The following is a 13,654-nucleotide window of genomic DNA, read 5'->3' as shown; positions in this document are numbered from 1 at the left end:
GATGGGCAATAATGATGATACATAGGTTCACCACCAATATCGAGAGAAAATAGAGCGAGCAGATTGACTGTCAAGATCTGTGTTATATTGGTAACAGGCGAATCTCTTCTTATTGTATGGAGGAACACCAGCGGCTCCAGGGAAGCTACGAGTCTCATATAGAGAACCTGATTTCCTGCTACCTGCCGGCTGAGTCTTTGAAGGGTATCACATTTTTAATCCAGAATGCCGTCCGTATGCCATAATACACCGTTGGTGATGCCGTTGATATGATCGTCCCCGATGTCCAAGTCGTCCTACGACAGGTCCACATCCCCATCTGCGTCGGCTTCTTTTTCACCCCCTCCATCATCGGGACCGAATACATCCTCCATTGTGCCCAGGCCCTCTTCGTCTTCGTCTCCTTCCTTGTCGTCCATCTGCATGAGGTCTTCCGGTTCAGGTCGGTCTTCTTCTTCGCCCTGATCCAGGCTTTCCTCACCCTCGCTGTCCCATTCATCCTTCAGCCCCCAGCCCACGCCGGTTAGACAATATTTTTCATGTGGAAGGCGAACACCTCCTATCATGGGTCCGCTCTTGTCATTGTCCCTGGTCTGAGCCTGCAGTGATATCCGATTCCTTTCGTCCGCCAATTGCTTCAGAAACTCCTTTGGCAGGCTTCCCTGAAACTGGTATCCCATTCTCGAGCCTATTGACATCCGCAGAGCAGCTAGGCTTATGTCGCCTTCTTCGCCTTTGTTCTGATTCGGCTTGACTCCCCGACCTTTAGTCTGAGCACCACCGTCGGCTTGGTCGTAGGCTTCATTTTGAATATGTAAGGCATCGCTGAGGACGGAACTGGTGTATCGGTAGGCAAAGTCCATGAGCTGTAGCGGGACGCGCTGCTGATATGCTGCGATGCCGTGAGACACGAGTAGCAGGTGGATCAGTCGGTGGTCTCGCGGTCGATTTGAATTTCCATCGTCTGATAGTGAGGTTAGGGGCTGTGACAGGAGTGCTTCAACCTGGGGTTGTGCTGTCGCTTGGGAGGCTTGCGCAGGTTGAGGTGCCTGTGAGGAGGGTTCTGCAGGGGGTGTGAGAGGACCAGGAGGGTTTGCGGGTGAGCTCATGATGGGCGCTGAGACAATGGCCCAGGGCAGGGGAGAGGAACGTTGGGGTTTATTGGCGGCTATGCCTCAAAAGAATAGCACCATGATAAGACGACCGAGCGTAGAAAGGTGGCAGATTATCTGTACTGGCTCCTTTGGGAGATTCTAAGCAGGCACGGTGGGATGAAAATGATATGGATCGGGAGTGTGTCGCTTGTCAACTATCGCTCCTCGCACCTGGGAAAATCTGGGGAAAATAGAGACGGTCAGCAAGATACCAAAACGGGACTAGTGGCTTTCCCGACAAAAATGCTGTCATGCATGATGCTGAATGACCCGATTTCCTCATCGCCTCATCCGTTTCCCCATCCTTCATATGCCACGCCCCCATCCGTCTTCTTCTCGCTCTTTCTACCTTCCCTTCCTTTCTTTTGGCCTTGATGTCTTCCTAGAAACCCTCTGTATAACACCCCGTTGAGCTTCTAACCTGCACCCTGTGACAAGAGCATTACCTTTGTGGCGTTGTCTAGCGTTGTCCGTTTTCCCCTTCCGAGCTTTCCCCCATCAGGCTCCCAACCAATATGAGCTGATTCCGGAGAGTTCGCGTTGTTGTCATATCACTCAGCATCCAGACAACTCTCTCGAAAACATCAACCTCTGTCAAGATGCAGTATGTCCGGAGTCTAGGGAACGGAGTCTCCAAGACATGGAATTCCATCAACCCGGCAACCTTGTCCGGGGCCATTGATGTTATTGTGATCGAACAGCCCGATGGCTCTCTGGCCTGCTCCCCTTTCCATGTCCGCTTTGGCAAGTTCTCTTTACTGCGGCCGTCGGACAAGAAGGTTGAATTCAAAGTCAATGGAGTCGCTCAACCCTACGCCATGAAACTCGGGGATGGAGGTGAAGCCTTCTTTGTCTTCGAGACATCGAGTGACATTCCCGAAGGGTTACAGACATCTCCTTTAATTTCTCCCGCCAGCAGTCCACCTATAAATGCCTCAGATAGACCTCCCTCGCCTGGTCTTTCGGAACCATCCTACTTGGATATCACAGAGGCTGCCAAGGGTCGCAGTACCCCTCCCATCTCAAGTTCAGCGCCCGTTCCCATAATAAGGCGAGAGGGGACGAACGTGAGCGAAGAAATTGATCTAGGTACCATACACACTGATCCAACTGGAACTCCTCTGTCCGACACGACTCTCACCTCTCCTGCTTCACTGGGGGGGACGGCATCAGAAGAGATCCTCCCCATCGCTACTCGACAGCAGTTGGATTCGGTTAGTGGAGCTTTTCACAACAACGGCATCCCTCCTTCGCCTCAGTTCGGTCTGGACGGGACGGCTACTCCAAAAGCTTCCGCCAGCCCTCCCGCTTTGAAACCGAAACAAGCATATGACCGAGCAATGACCCTTTCCAAGAAACTCTCTTCATCCAATATCCGATCCCAGGTTACCGAGTCCGGAGACCTCATGCTTGACATGACGGGTTATAAGACGAGTGAACCCGAAGCCTTGCGAGCAGAAGCCGTGGCTCGGAAAATTCTTTCAGAAGAATTGGAAGGGAACTACGATATTGGATCCTTGATTGGAACCGACGAGCACGGAAACCTGTGGATATATAGCAGCGAGGAGGCCCGAGATGCGGCTGCTCGAAAATGGGCGTCTCAAAACCCCGAGTCAACTACCGTGCTTTCGGCGGACAACATTTCCGATCCTGGCTATCACAGCGACAGCGACCGCAGCGCCTCGCCGCAGCTTACAGCGAAAACTTCTGGCCACCAGCGCGCACAGTCTGAAGAGATCCAACCGTCTCGCACTTCCGGGGAGCAAGCTCGAAATTTCGCGAAGACGCTCCGCCTAACGAGTGATCAACTGAAGTCACTTAACCTGAAACAGGGTGAAAATCAAATGTCGTTCACCGTCAACCGGGCCACATGCATTGCTTACATGTTTTACTGGACCTGTGACGTCCCCATTGTGATATCGGATATTGATGGTACAATCACCAAGTCGGATGCATTGGGCCATCTACTCAATATGGTTGGGCGCGACTGGACGCATGTCGGCGTGGCAAAGTTGTACTCCGACATCGTTGCCAATGGCTACAACATTTTTTATTTGACGAGTCGCTCTGTTGGACAAGCCGACACAACCCGAACCTATCTCAACGGGATTACACAAGATGGCTGGAAACTGCCTCGCGGCCCCGTTATCATGAGCCCTGATCGGACGATTGCCGCACTGCGGCGAGAGATATACTTGCGGAAACCGGAAGTCTTCAAAATGGCCTGCCTGAGAGATATCCTGAACTTGTTCCCTGGCAAGACTAACCCATTCTACGCCGGGTTTGGCAATCGCTTCACAGACGCGCTGAGTTACCGCAGCGTCAACATTCCTTCGACACGGATCTTCACAATCAACACCAATGCAGAGGTGTCGCTGGATCTGTTGACGCTGAACAAATACCGCAGCAGCTACGTGTCGATGCGTGAGTTGGTTGATCATTTCTTTCCGCCCGTGTCGACGCTGGTCAGAGAGGGAGGAGAGGACTATACCGACTTTACATACTGGCGAGACACGCCGCAGGACCTGGAAGACTTTGAGCCGACAGATTCAGAAGAGGAGGATGAGGAGGATGAAGACTTGGAGGACGAGGAAGACGAAGCCGAAGTTGCATCGGACAACGAGATGGGCGACAGCTTCGTCTCGCGAGAGAGCATGGATGACTCTGCGCTGAGCGAGTCGATCCGAGAGTCGATCGAAATGGACGACGCAGCTGAGATGCTCGAGGCCGCGCAGATTGCCGCAGGAGATCGACAAGACGAACAGGACTTTACAGATGATTATCTGGAAGACATTCCGCGGCGGTCGACGAGACAAAATACAGTCTAGAGGTCCAACTGGTATACTCAGCTGCCTTCCGGCTGTATGCGGCCAACGCGAAGCAACATGCATGGATGGATTTGGAGCTTATTATTGGCAAGCGAAAGGTTCATTTTGCGCAAGAAGTACCCCGGACTGATTGATGTCATTGTTATGGGCGCGACCCGATGTTCTGGCAGTCTTCATGACGACGACTCCCTTGGCTGACGCTCATTCGGGTGTCTCAATGGGAGCAAGCAGAACAAAACACGAGGGTGGCAAGGATGGGATCGACGACACTGAGCGAATAGAAGCATGAGCATTCATGGCGTAGGAGAATCTTGAGAAGTTTGAGGATACATTTGCTGATCCCATGGCACTCATAGCGAACTGTAAATATATAACTGGGTTCTCAACGTTGGTAAGCTTGTGATGGTAAATGGGTCGAACTGTTCGTGGATGCATGTAGAGAGATGTGACTTCCTACCTAGAGGTAGGTAACAATATGCGTGGTCGACGGTGAACTCCCTCCCTCTCAGCCGCACGAGTCTCGATCAATCCAAAGCCCTCTCCCAGCCAAAGATCTTCTTACGCATGCACGCTCGTCAACCTCTTGCGAACTAGTTACGACGGGCACGCATGCAATCTGAGACGGCTGGTCCGGCGCACCTCAAACACGGATGCGGGAAATTACGCAGGAGTCGCTCGGTCGTGGTCCTGACACACGCCGCCTGGCCTGGCCTGGCCGGGGCCCCTTTTTTTTTGGCCCAAGCATTGGCGCCCGCCGCACTGCCTACATAGTATACTCGGTAGGTGACAATTATAATATCAGGGCGCCAACGAAGGGAAGGGAGGAAAAAGGGAAAACTGGGCTGCGTGAACGGCTAGGACCGAGTCGTTTTTCCACCACCCCCTGGTGTTTCAAGATTGAGTTTCGCCTCCGCGTTCCTGAGTTTGGAGGAGTTGTGAGGACGAGGGTGAGGCAGGGGGATATTGGCGGGCTGCGCTCCACTGCTGGGCTATGTATGTACCTAGTAGGTATGTATGTATGCGATTCAACGCCTTTCACCTCTCTTAGTCCCATTTCCTCTCTACAACACCGAGTACAACTCTGAACGCCGACCCATGACGAACCAGCACAGAACATAATACCTTTGAACCTCCGTGCCTCCCTTGCCTCTCTCCCCCTACCAAAGTTCACCACCAGCCGAAGTATTCCCGCAACGTTCAGGGACAAAGCGTAAACAAACAAACAAACAGCCACTCTCCGCACGGAGGTTGAAAAAGGAAAGGAACAGAAGAAACAAAAAAAAGCGAAAGAGATAAGCAAGCAGGCAAAGCACACACACCCAAAAAGGAAGGGAAACGATGTGGCAACTACACACACTGCTGAGGAGAGACAAATGCGTCAACCCAAACCCCAATGACGACGTATGCGAGAAATACACGAGCCAGTTTCTGACCACGGGGGTGCCCCTGCTCATAAGCCTATGGTATGATTGCTTTGCTTGCCGGAAAGATACAGAGAGTACCTCGCACCGAAGTACTCGAACCCTCCTCCCTCGTTGCTGCTGACACTTTTCCCAACCGACGCACAGCCTGTTCATCATCCTCGCCATCGTCCTCTTCGTCATCGTCCGCCGCAAGCGCCGCCAGCGGCACGCCCAAGAGGCCGAGAAGAACCGCGAGATCGACGACGACACCGGCGACCTGGAGCTGGTCGTCAACACGTACCCGCGAGACCAGGCGTATAAACATTTCGAGGCGCAGGAGACGACGTCACAGAGCCAGCGGCAAGGGTCGGGACAGGGACAGGTACAGGGCCTGGGACTGGGACTGGGGCCGCAGAATCCGTTCGAGGCGGATCTCGAGAGAGGGGGGAGTCGCGACGTGTCGCCGGTGGGACGATGACATCTCAGAGAAAATTGGGAGGGCATTTTGAGTGTTTTGGGGTGTAAAACCAAAAAATGGGGGAAAGGCGCCTTTTGTCGTATGCCCTTTTTTTTCGCTTGGGGTATGGGACTTGGAACCGAAACCAAAAGTGAACAATGAATGAATGGTATTGCATGTTCACAATTCATCGTCATCATTTAGCGCTTGTCGGTAAAACTCGACGTTAGGGTATCATCAACTGCTCGATCGACATCTCTTTTGCTGGCTCTGGAACCACCACCACCACCACCATCCACTTCTCCAACTAACCACCACAGCATCACCCATTGATCATTCATATTGCATTTTCGTTGCACTGCACTCCTTATCCCCAGCAGAACCACCCCCCACCTAGGACTTGTTGCCCTTCTCGATTTCCGCAATGATCTCCTTCTCAATGCTCTCGGGCTTGGTCATGGACCCCCAGCGATGGACGACCTTGCCGTCGCGGTTGATGAGGAACTTTTCAAAGTTCCACTTGACGCGCTTTAGGCCCATGATGCCCGGCTTCTCGGCCTTCATCCACTCCCAGACGGGCTCGGCCTTGTCGCCGTTGACGTCCGTCTTGCCCAGCACGGGGAACGAGACGCCGTAGTTGACCTGGCAGAACTCCTGGATCTGGTCGTTGGAGCCCGGGTCCTGCCCGCCGAACTGGTTGCAGGGGAACCCGATGACCACGAACTGGTCCGGGTATTTCTCCGAGATGTCCTTCCACACGGTCTCGAGCCCCTTGAACTGCGGGGTGAAGCCGCACTTGGAGGCCGTGTTGACCGCCAGCACCACTTTGCCCTTGTGTTGCGCGAGCGGGTAGTCCTCGCTGCGCTTGTCCTTGGGGGTGAAGTCGAAGAAGGTGGTCGCGGACGACATGGTGGGCGCGGGAGCGGGAGCGGAACCGGGCGGGGAGGATGATCGAGGAAGGGAATGCGCAAAGGTGCGATGTTGGTGCCGCCGATTGAGCACGTCTGCGCTGGTGTTGCGGGCGATGAAGTGACGACTCGAGACACTGAGCGGCGCAAGAGATCTTAAGTTTGAGGCTTGCTCCTTCGGAAGGCCTCTTCTTGCGCAAGCGGGACGACAAGGAACGGATTTGAGGGCGACGTGAATTTGGAATAAAGCTGAATTTGACAGCAGCTGGCGCGGAACTTGCATGAACCGAGAATAGATACGCAAGTTAAGCTAGAAGCGCGGTTTGCCCTGGGCTTTATGCAGCGATGTGCGTGTAACAACGTCAGCAGGATAAGGATTTGGAATACCAAACTGCGGATCAGGAGACTGTTGGGGTTGAGCCTTGCATGAAACAAGCATAAAACACGAAGGACGGTTCCACTCATCAGCTATGGATGTTGCGTCGACTTGAAGCAATGGGAAGGCCACGCAACATCCGAGGCTCAAACAGCAATCGGTCTCGTCATGGTGGCGCCATCGTGCGGCGTCGCCATCGGGAACCGGAAGATGCGATCGAATGCCAAGCATTTCGGAACAATCATTTTCCGAGAAAGTCACATGCATCATCACGTGGTATCACATGTGCTAGGAATCGGCCCGACTCAAGCTCAGCCTTGGCCCTAAACGGTGCCGCTCAGCAGCATGGCAGCCTCACAGCACCTCGTATTCCATAAGCCATCAGCAGACACACAGGTCAGCGCCCCTTTCCCCGAGAAATCCAGCGCATCGCGGCTTCTGGGATGGGTTGGAACAACTGTTTCTCCGAGACGAGTGCGTGCTGATTCGTTCAACCTGCATGGCCCAGGCCAAAAAGTGCGGGGGTTTAGCACATGTTGACCAAGCACAAGGCAAAGCACACCCTCCAAGTGCAAGTCTGGTAGGGGTCGAGAGTTTAGAATTGACGACACAGACCCTAGAGATGGGTGAGGGTGCTCTTGCAGCTGTGGCATCCATAGGCGACAGTCGTTGTTCTTGTCGAGAGCAACCGTCATATAACTTCCTTTTAGTTCCCCCGTTCTGCCACTCCATCTCTTCCCTCCGAGACTTTGTGTGATGATATAGTCCCAATCAGGAAATCATTCAATTTCTCTCTTCGATCGGGGCACCGCCGCTACCTTTCTCTGACCTCCATCACATTATCATTGCCGCTTTATCCAAGCGAGATCCTCGAGACTGAGGTCCAGATCGTGGAGAGCTGTTCGAACGCTGGAGACGTTGTTTGTCAGTACCCGTCCTTACTCAGCTTTCTCACCAGGATTACATACTCACGCCTTTCGAAACCCTCTAGGACCTACCATCGTCCTGGTAAGATTCACCCTTCTCGGTGCCCAGGGACCACCCCCACCTACAAGCCCACCGTTGTGGACATTTTGGCTGCGACAGACGCTTGCAAGCCGACGTCATTGTACATCAGCATCAACAGAGCCATACCACTGGCATTACCTCGCATACGCTGGGGCTGAGTGTGGTTGCATTGCTCGAAACCCGTTTGACTTATATCGCTCCAGGTCCACACCACCTCTTCGACCAGATCAGGGATTGTCGGAGTTCACCACACAGGCCTCTCGAGAAGCGAGGCTTACATTCCAAGCGTGGTCAGAGCACAGATCGAGAAAAGACGGGGGTTCCACATTCGCCATACCAGAATCGGTAGCGGGATCAAGCCTTGTTGTTGGATGCTGCATTAGGTAAACGCGTACATCCAGCACCAGGTAAGCATTACCCCGGTTGGCAGACTCCCAGTGTAACCGTGCGAAGATAGCAACCCAGGTCTCGATCGAATCTCGGTTCCTTACCTCCCACAAAATGTCTGGCGCCTTCACCATGCCGCATGCCCTCACAGGTGGGCCCGGCTACAAGGCCAATCCCACGTACGACGAGTTCCTGCGCAAGCACAGTGGATTCTACCGACGTCACAGTGCTGCCTCCAACGCCATGGAGACTGACCGACGAGCCTCGCAAGCTGCGCTGGACGAACACGCCGCGGCCGCCGCTCAGGCAGTCCAGAACGTTGCTGCGGACAGCGCACATCGCCGTGCAAGCGTCACGGTTGCAGAAGGAGGTGCCGCCACAGCGAACTCCCGAAAGGGCAGCGTGGCTGTCGCCAGCGATGTCACCCGCAAAGACAGCATCTTTGGGCTTGAAGCCACGGGGGGGCGGAGAATGTCGGAGCAACGCAGGCCAAGCACCTCTCTTGCTAGCGATTTGTATCATAAGATCAAGGGAGATCACAAGTGAAGGAGCACCTGGTCGAAGGAGTTGGTCGGTTGGAAAGACTCTGGGTGTCGAGGGCGGACGCTGTCGGAGGGCTGCTGAGGCACACTGGATGTCGGTCTCCGTCCCACGCATTGTCTGTTGCTTTGGCTTGTGATGTGCACCTGCTCTGTTCAGTCGCTCAATCGTTATGGTACCGATATCCACACAGTTCTGAAAGTTGTGCTATCCACCTTGAATTCTATCATTCAGCTGTCTGCTTCCGCTCCCTGCCGGTCTTGGGACTGCTTACGGGGAGACATGCTGGTATTGCCGAGAGAGTTCCTGAGTTTGAAGGTTTCTTGGGAACGGATTGCGGCATCCCCTGAGAGTAGACGCAATCCCCAGTTGAAGCTGACCCTCGCTTGTTGTTCTTTGCATCTGCGCACCCTGGATTGTTGCATCAATCGATCATCGTTACCACATTGTCGGTACGGCTTTCTTTGAAGAGGAGCCTCGAACCTACCGGATACCGCAGTTGGTGCAGACGACTGCCCCTTTGGTTTCTTTGCAGATCAAGTAATTACGGATCATCGTGGACGCCGCGTCGAGGCTTGGGAACTGAACTTGACTCGGGTAATATTTCTGCCCTGCGCCCCCTGGAGGAAACATATATCCGCTTCACTTCAACTGACCAGGGCGTGACGTTTGAAAGTATATTCGGTATCTACCAGACCCAAAGTTCACAGAGATGCTGTAAGTTTCGTTGCATTCACGGGCTCTGTCTACGCATACGACCCGTCGCCTGCGCGGGCTGACTGATGGAACCCATATTTGCAAACCTCGAATACGTTCTCCCAGCATTCAGTTTACTATCCACCAACCAACCCTCCATGGCTGTGACCAGCGACGGCCCCGTCGTTTTCTCGACTCATGATCCCAACCTGTACGCGCGTTTGTCTCCCCACGACTTCGGATGTTAGCAACTCCACCTGTCATGTGTGGGTAAAATGCAGGTAACAGCCCTCCGCTTGTGCAAAATCAGGAGCTTAGTCGAAGCGAGGTTGTTGACGCGGAGTTAAGCCTCTTCTAATCTCACCAGAAAGTGGGCATCTTCAACCCGCATCAGTGAAGAGGCAAGGACGCATAATCGGGAAGCTCAAGAACTACTACAAGGGGAAAGAAAGGGTCGAAGACTGGAAGGCAAGAGGGCCGTGATGAAAGGTAGGGGTGGCGCTGAGCAGCCTCGACGTGTGCATGGAATGAATGGTTGGCAACCACAGTGAGAGTGAATGTCATTAACCTGTTCAGCTCGCAATACGGCAGCCACTGCCATCCGCAACATCAACACCTAGACCGAACAAAAGGAGTGCAATCAATCCTGCGGAAAGGGAAGTCCATAGCATAAGGGTGTGGCGCCTCGTCTGCTCTAGCTCGTCCTGATGAAGCCCCCAAGTGCCGTCTCTTACATTCTATCCATGAATGCATTTCCAGACATCTCCTGTTTCCATGACCCCTCTTACACAAGCCGTCAGCCAGACGCATTGGGGGCGCTTGTACTGGGCCGCTCACCCTCAGTCCCAACAATGCCTTTAGAGAGTTGCAGCTGCCTGAATGGATTGACCTGCAGTGCCGCCCAGACGGCATGCTTGGTCTGTCCGGCAGATCAGAGCCCACGCTTCCTTCACCCTCACGTCTATAGTCGTTGTGAAAACCTCCCTATTCACATCGATCGCTGATCGATCGTGTCGAAGTTTTTTGGTGGACCGAAACAAATGGTTTGCTGACCGAAAAGTATTTCCTATACGCCAACGCTGCGAGAATGAAACGGAAGATAGTATTGCCTCCTTTTTGATGGTTAGAATATGCCCGTGTCTTGCAAACCTCACCACCGTGGAAAATGCAACAAATGTCGAGCCGACACTAACTTATCCCGACTTGATCCGACCAGAAGACCGTGCTTGATTCTGTGTTGTACTGCGCCATCGAAATCGAAAGATACGCGGAGGGCTCACAGCCCCGGAAACTTTTGGCTCTGCCTCATTACAAAACAAGTCGTTGAAGGTTCTTCTGAATCAAAATATCCTGCACGTCTTCCATGGTCTTCTTGAGGAGATTCGTATCAGTTGCATTGGTGAAATGAATATAGATTTCGCGGTTGGAGTTGCGGTTGATGGATCGGAACTTGTTTGCAAAGAATTGCTTGGCAGCCTCTTCGTCGCCGTCTTTGCCAGTATAGTCGGGAAAATGGGCTGAAAGTGGTGATATGGGTAGCTTCTCGCGGAAGAGATCTATTTTGTTGAGGAACAAGATAATGGGCTTATCCTTGAACCACTCTCCGTTGACCAATGATTCGAACAGCATCAGAGCCTCGTGCATCTGATTGGCATTGACGTCCTCCACGAGGCACTGGTCGTATCCAGACAAGGCGGCCATAAAAAGCAGGCACTGCACACCTTCGAAGCAGTGAATCCATTTCTTACGTTCCGACCTTTGTCCTCCCACATCCATCATGCGGAAGGTCAGCTGCTGGAGCTCGAAGACGGTCTCGGTAATGCCGGTCGTTCTGAGTCTGGCGTGGAGCATATCTTGGTCGTTCGGCAGCCAGTCGGGCTCAAACATGCGATTGATGTTCTCAAAGTAAAAGGTCAGATTGTCGTGAAGCGCGAACTCGTGGCCTTTTGCAACGGCCTTCTGTACGCCGGCATCCTTCCAGAGCGCAATCATGGCCTCCTTGACTCTCTTGTCCCGGAATGCTTCATGCGCATCGACGTCAGCGTTAATATTCTCTAGGTATTCGGCGTAAGCTTCGTTGCGCTCATCCGCAAAGTCAATCCCTTCATCTTGCATGATCTCGTACAAAACGCGGAATGCGATAACGACATTGGAAAATATGACGGCCTTCACCTGGACGCGCTCGTCATCCTGGAATCCACTAGAATGGATAATGCGCATCTGCTTGATGATTGTCGATTTTCCGGATTCACCGGCACCTGTAGCTATGTTAGCGGGCCGTGGTAGACACAACGAGCCCGTAGCCATGGCCGCATACCTAGCAGTAGGATCTTGACTGTCCGAGATTCCATTCTTCTATCTGCACGTAACTGACGTTCAATCTTCGCATTTTGTTGTGAGGCCTCCTTTTCCCGCGGATCTATCTTGGATCCTGTGCAGCCCATCGTGACAACGCGACGGGCGCCCCGTACTCAGATGCGAAACGCGGTCGGGCTGATGTGGGCGCTGCAGTATTGTATAGGCTGTCTATTTCGATTGGTCGTGACTAAGTCATGCTCGACCTGGAGAGAGCGATAGCGGTGGGGAAATAGACCAGGAGGAGCTTGGGATACGATTCCGCTGTCCAAGGAGATGCACCACCTGCCGCAGAAAAAAATCCATGATTAGCAACGGCCCAGGGGGATTATGTTGAGTCTTGCCAGGGAAAAAACCCTGCCAGGTGAAGAAGAGCCCCAATGGAAGATTAAACTCACCTCAGAAGAGAGGACAATTGTACTGTGAGAATTTGGCGATGGGAGAATTGGACGCGGTTGCGTCCGATGATTCTCCTGTGTATGCTCGCAAAGGTACAACGCTCAAGCAGTCGCGGTGCTAGGTGAGGGTGATAGACAGATGGAGTATGGTAGAGGTGTTGGCTGCGTGCAAGTGCAAGTTGCAAGGTGGAGGTGGAGGAGCTGGTGGTACGGCAGGTTTGGCTGAAGCGTGGTGAAAGAGGGTGGTGGAGAGGAAGCTTTGCAAGCTCCAGCGATTAGAATTGGAAGGACCTGATCGCTTAGGCTCTCAATGGACGGGGAGACACGGGGCGTGATTGCTATCCGGCCTGGAGGGAGCCGGCGCCAAGGGTAAAAACCCTCCTAAGGGGGCGTGGAGGGGGCCAAAGGGGCCTATAGGAGCCTGTAAGAGGGCTCCAAAGAGTCTTCGAGGGATACAGATCGAAGATGGTGGCTGCCACGGCGGCCACAGCGGCCACAGTGGATCATAGGGGGGAATTGGAGAGACACCCAAGAGGTATCGCTAAAGGAACGCTAGACCCCCAATATGGTCTAGAAGGGGAGTTAGAACGATATGCCTAACAGGGGCCGGCCATGCACCAGCAGATTGAATATGGGCAGGATCTGCCATTTTGGGGGCTCTTACGGCACCCTTATAGGCCCCTACAACTCTAGGGTCTACTTGTAGGGGCTCCCTTTAACCGTAGACTTAGGGATTGACCCCCATGTGCAGCTTTTCAGGGGCCGCTCAACAGCATCTGCACCATGCACTCGCCACGTTTTTCTGTGTTTCAATCGTAAATCTTCTCCCCCATGTTGCCATCCCCTTGTGCTACGCTCTTCCCGTCGCCTTGTGTCACAGACTCATATCTCTGGGTACAAAGGTATCTCAACGAAGTGTGTAACACGACCCATAAACTGCTGCAAGCCAATTCAATAGACTCATGGGCGTGAGCTGTGAACCTGTTTCTCGTCGGGCGTATCCTCTTCCTTGACATTTACAGGTGCAGTCGAAACGTTGGTCTGAACTGGTTAGATGCCCACGCGAATTACGAGACGAAAGTAATCTTTGTCTAGAAGTTGTACTCGTGGTATTCGTACTTGTATGCGTCGAGCCGATGTAAAT

The 13,654-nt window shown here is 53.2% G+C and overlaps 6 protein-coding genes across 6 annotated transcripts; 3 read left to right on the top strand and 3 right to left on the bottom strand.

Annotated features, from left to right (window-relative positions):
• Positions 1 to 91: 91 nt before the first annotated feature.
• On the bottom strand, positions 92 to 1,292 carry PV07_01335 (uncharacterized protein). The gene has a single exon (XM_016387846.1). The coding sequence runs from the start codon at positions 1,107 to 1,109 to the stop codon at positions 297 to 299; it is 813 nt and encodes a 270-aa protein (XP_016254774.1). The 5' UTR covers positions 1,110 to 1,292; the 3' UTR covers positions 92 to 296.
• A 163-nt stretch (positions 1,293 to 1,455) lies between these two features.
• PV07_01334 (uncharacterized protein) lies at positions 1,456 to 4,464 on the top strand. Its single transcript, XM_016387845.1, has one exon. The coding sequence runs from the start codon at positions 1,754 to 1,756 to the stop codon at positions 3,980 to 3,982; it is 2,229 nt and encodes a 742-aa protein (XP_016254773.1). The 5' UTR covers positions 1,456 to 1,753; the 3' UTR covers positions 3,983 to 4,464.
• Positions 4,465 to 4,994: 530 nt separating this feature from the next.
• Positions 4,995 to 6,072, top strand: PV07_01333 (uncharacterized protein). Its single transcript, XM_016387844.1, has one exon. It carries the CDS (start codon positions 5,448 to 5,450, stop codon positions 5,892 to 5,894), a length of 447 nt encoding a protein of 148 aa, XP_016254772.1. The 5' UTR covers positions 4,995 to 5,447; the 3' UTR covers positions 5,895 to 6,072.
• Positions 5,245 to 7,223, bottom strand: PV07_01332 (uncharacterized protein). The gene has a single exon (XM_016387843.1). The coding sequence runs from the start codon at positions 7,031 to 7,033 to the stop codon at positions 6,236 to 6,238; it is 798 nt and encodes a 265-aa protein (XP_016254771.1). The 5' UTR covers positions 7,034 to 7,223; the 3' UTR covers positions 5,245 to 6,235.
• A 1,412-nt stretch (positions 7,224 to 8,635) lies between these two features.
• PV07_01331 (uncharacterized protein) lies at positions 8,636 to 9,067 on the top strand (the record flags this gene model as incomplete). Its single annotated transcript, XM_016387842.1, has 1 exon — positions 8,636 to 9,067. The coding sequence occupies one exon, from the start codon at positions 8,636 to 8,638 to the stop codon at positions 9,065 to 9,067; it is 432 nt and encodes a 143-aa protein (XP_016254770.1).
• Positions 9,068 to 10,278: 1,211 nt separating this feature from the next.
• Positions 10,279 to 12,722, bottom strand: PV07_01330 (uncharacterized protein). Its single transcript, XM_016387841.1, has 3 exons — positions 12,511 to 12,722; positions 12,075 to 12,397; positions 10,279 to 12,015 (listed from the first exon to the last, which is right to left on the bottom strand). Exons 2-3 carry the CDS (start codon positions 12,199 to 12,201, stop codon positions 11,066 to 11,068), a joined length of 1,077 nt encoding a protein of 358 aa, XP_016254769.1. The 5' UTR covers positions 12,202 to 12,397; positions 12,511 to 12,722; the 3' UTR covers positions 10,279 to 11,065.
• Positions 12,723 to 13,654: the final 932 nt, after the last annotated feature.

This window comes from Cladophialophora immunda (assembly GCF_000835495.1).
Source record: "Cladophialophora immunda strain CBS 83496 unplaced genomic scaffold supercont1.1, whole genome shotgun sequence".
NCBI classification, from domain to species: Eukaryota; Fungi; Ascomycota; class Eurotiomycetes; order Chaetothyriales; family Herpotrichiellaceae; genus Cladophialophora; species Cladophialophora immunda.
The sequence above is the reverse complement of the archived record's forward strand: the minus strand, read 5'-3'. Positions and strand labels throughout refer to the sequence as shown.

What these genes read in the sequence shown, in the direction of transcription:
- PV07_01332 (XM_016387843.1), bottom strand. Translation starts at nt 7,033, where the DNA reads ATGCAAGTTCCGCGCCAGCTGCTGTCAAATTCAGCTTTATTCCAAATT.
- PV07_01333 (XM_016387844.1), top strand. Translation starts at nt 5,448, where the DNA reads ATGATTGCTTTGCTTGCCGGAAAGATACAGAGAGTACCTCGCACCGAA.
- PV07_01335 (XM_016387846.1), bottom strand. Translation starts at nt 1,109, where the DNA reads ATGAGCTCACCCGCAAACCCTCCTGGTCCTCTCACACCCCCTGCAGAA.
- PV07_01330 (XM_016387841.1), bottom strand. Translation starts at nt 12,201, where the DNA reads ATGGGCTGCACAGGATCCAAGATAGATCCGCGGGAAAAGGAGGCCTCA. An exon ending in AGTCAAGATCCTACTGCTAG is followed by an intron (nt 12,016 to 12,074) that starts GTATGCGGCCAT and finishes ACATAGCTACAG; the next exon opens with GTGCCGGTGAATCCGGAAAA.
- PV07_01334 (XM_016387845.1), top strand. Translation starts at nt 1,754, where the DNA reads ATGCAGTATGTCCGGAGTCTAGGGAACGGAGTCTCCAAGACATGGAAT.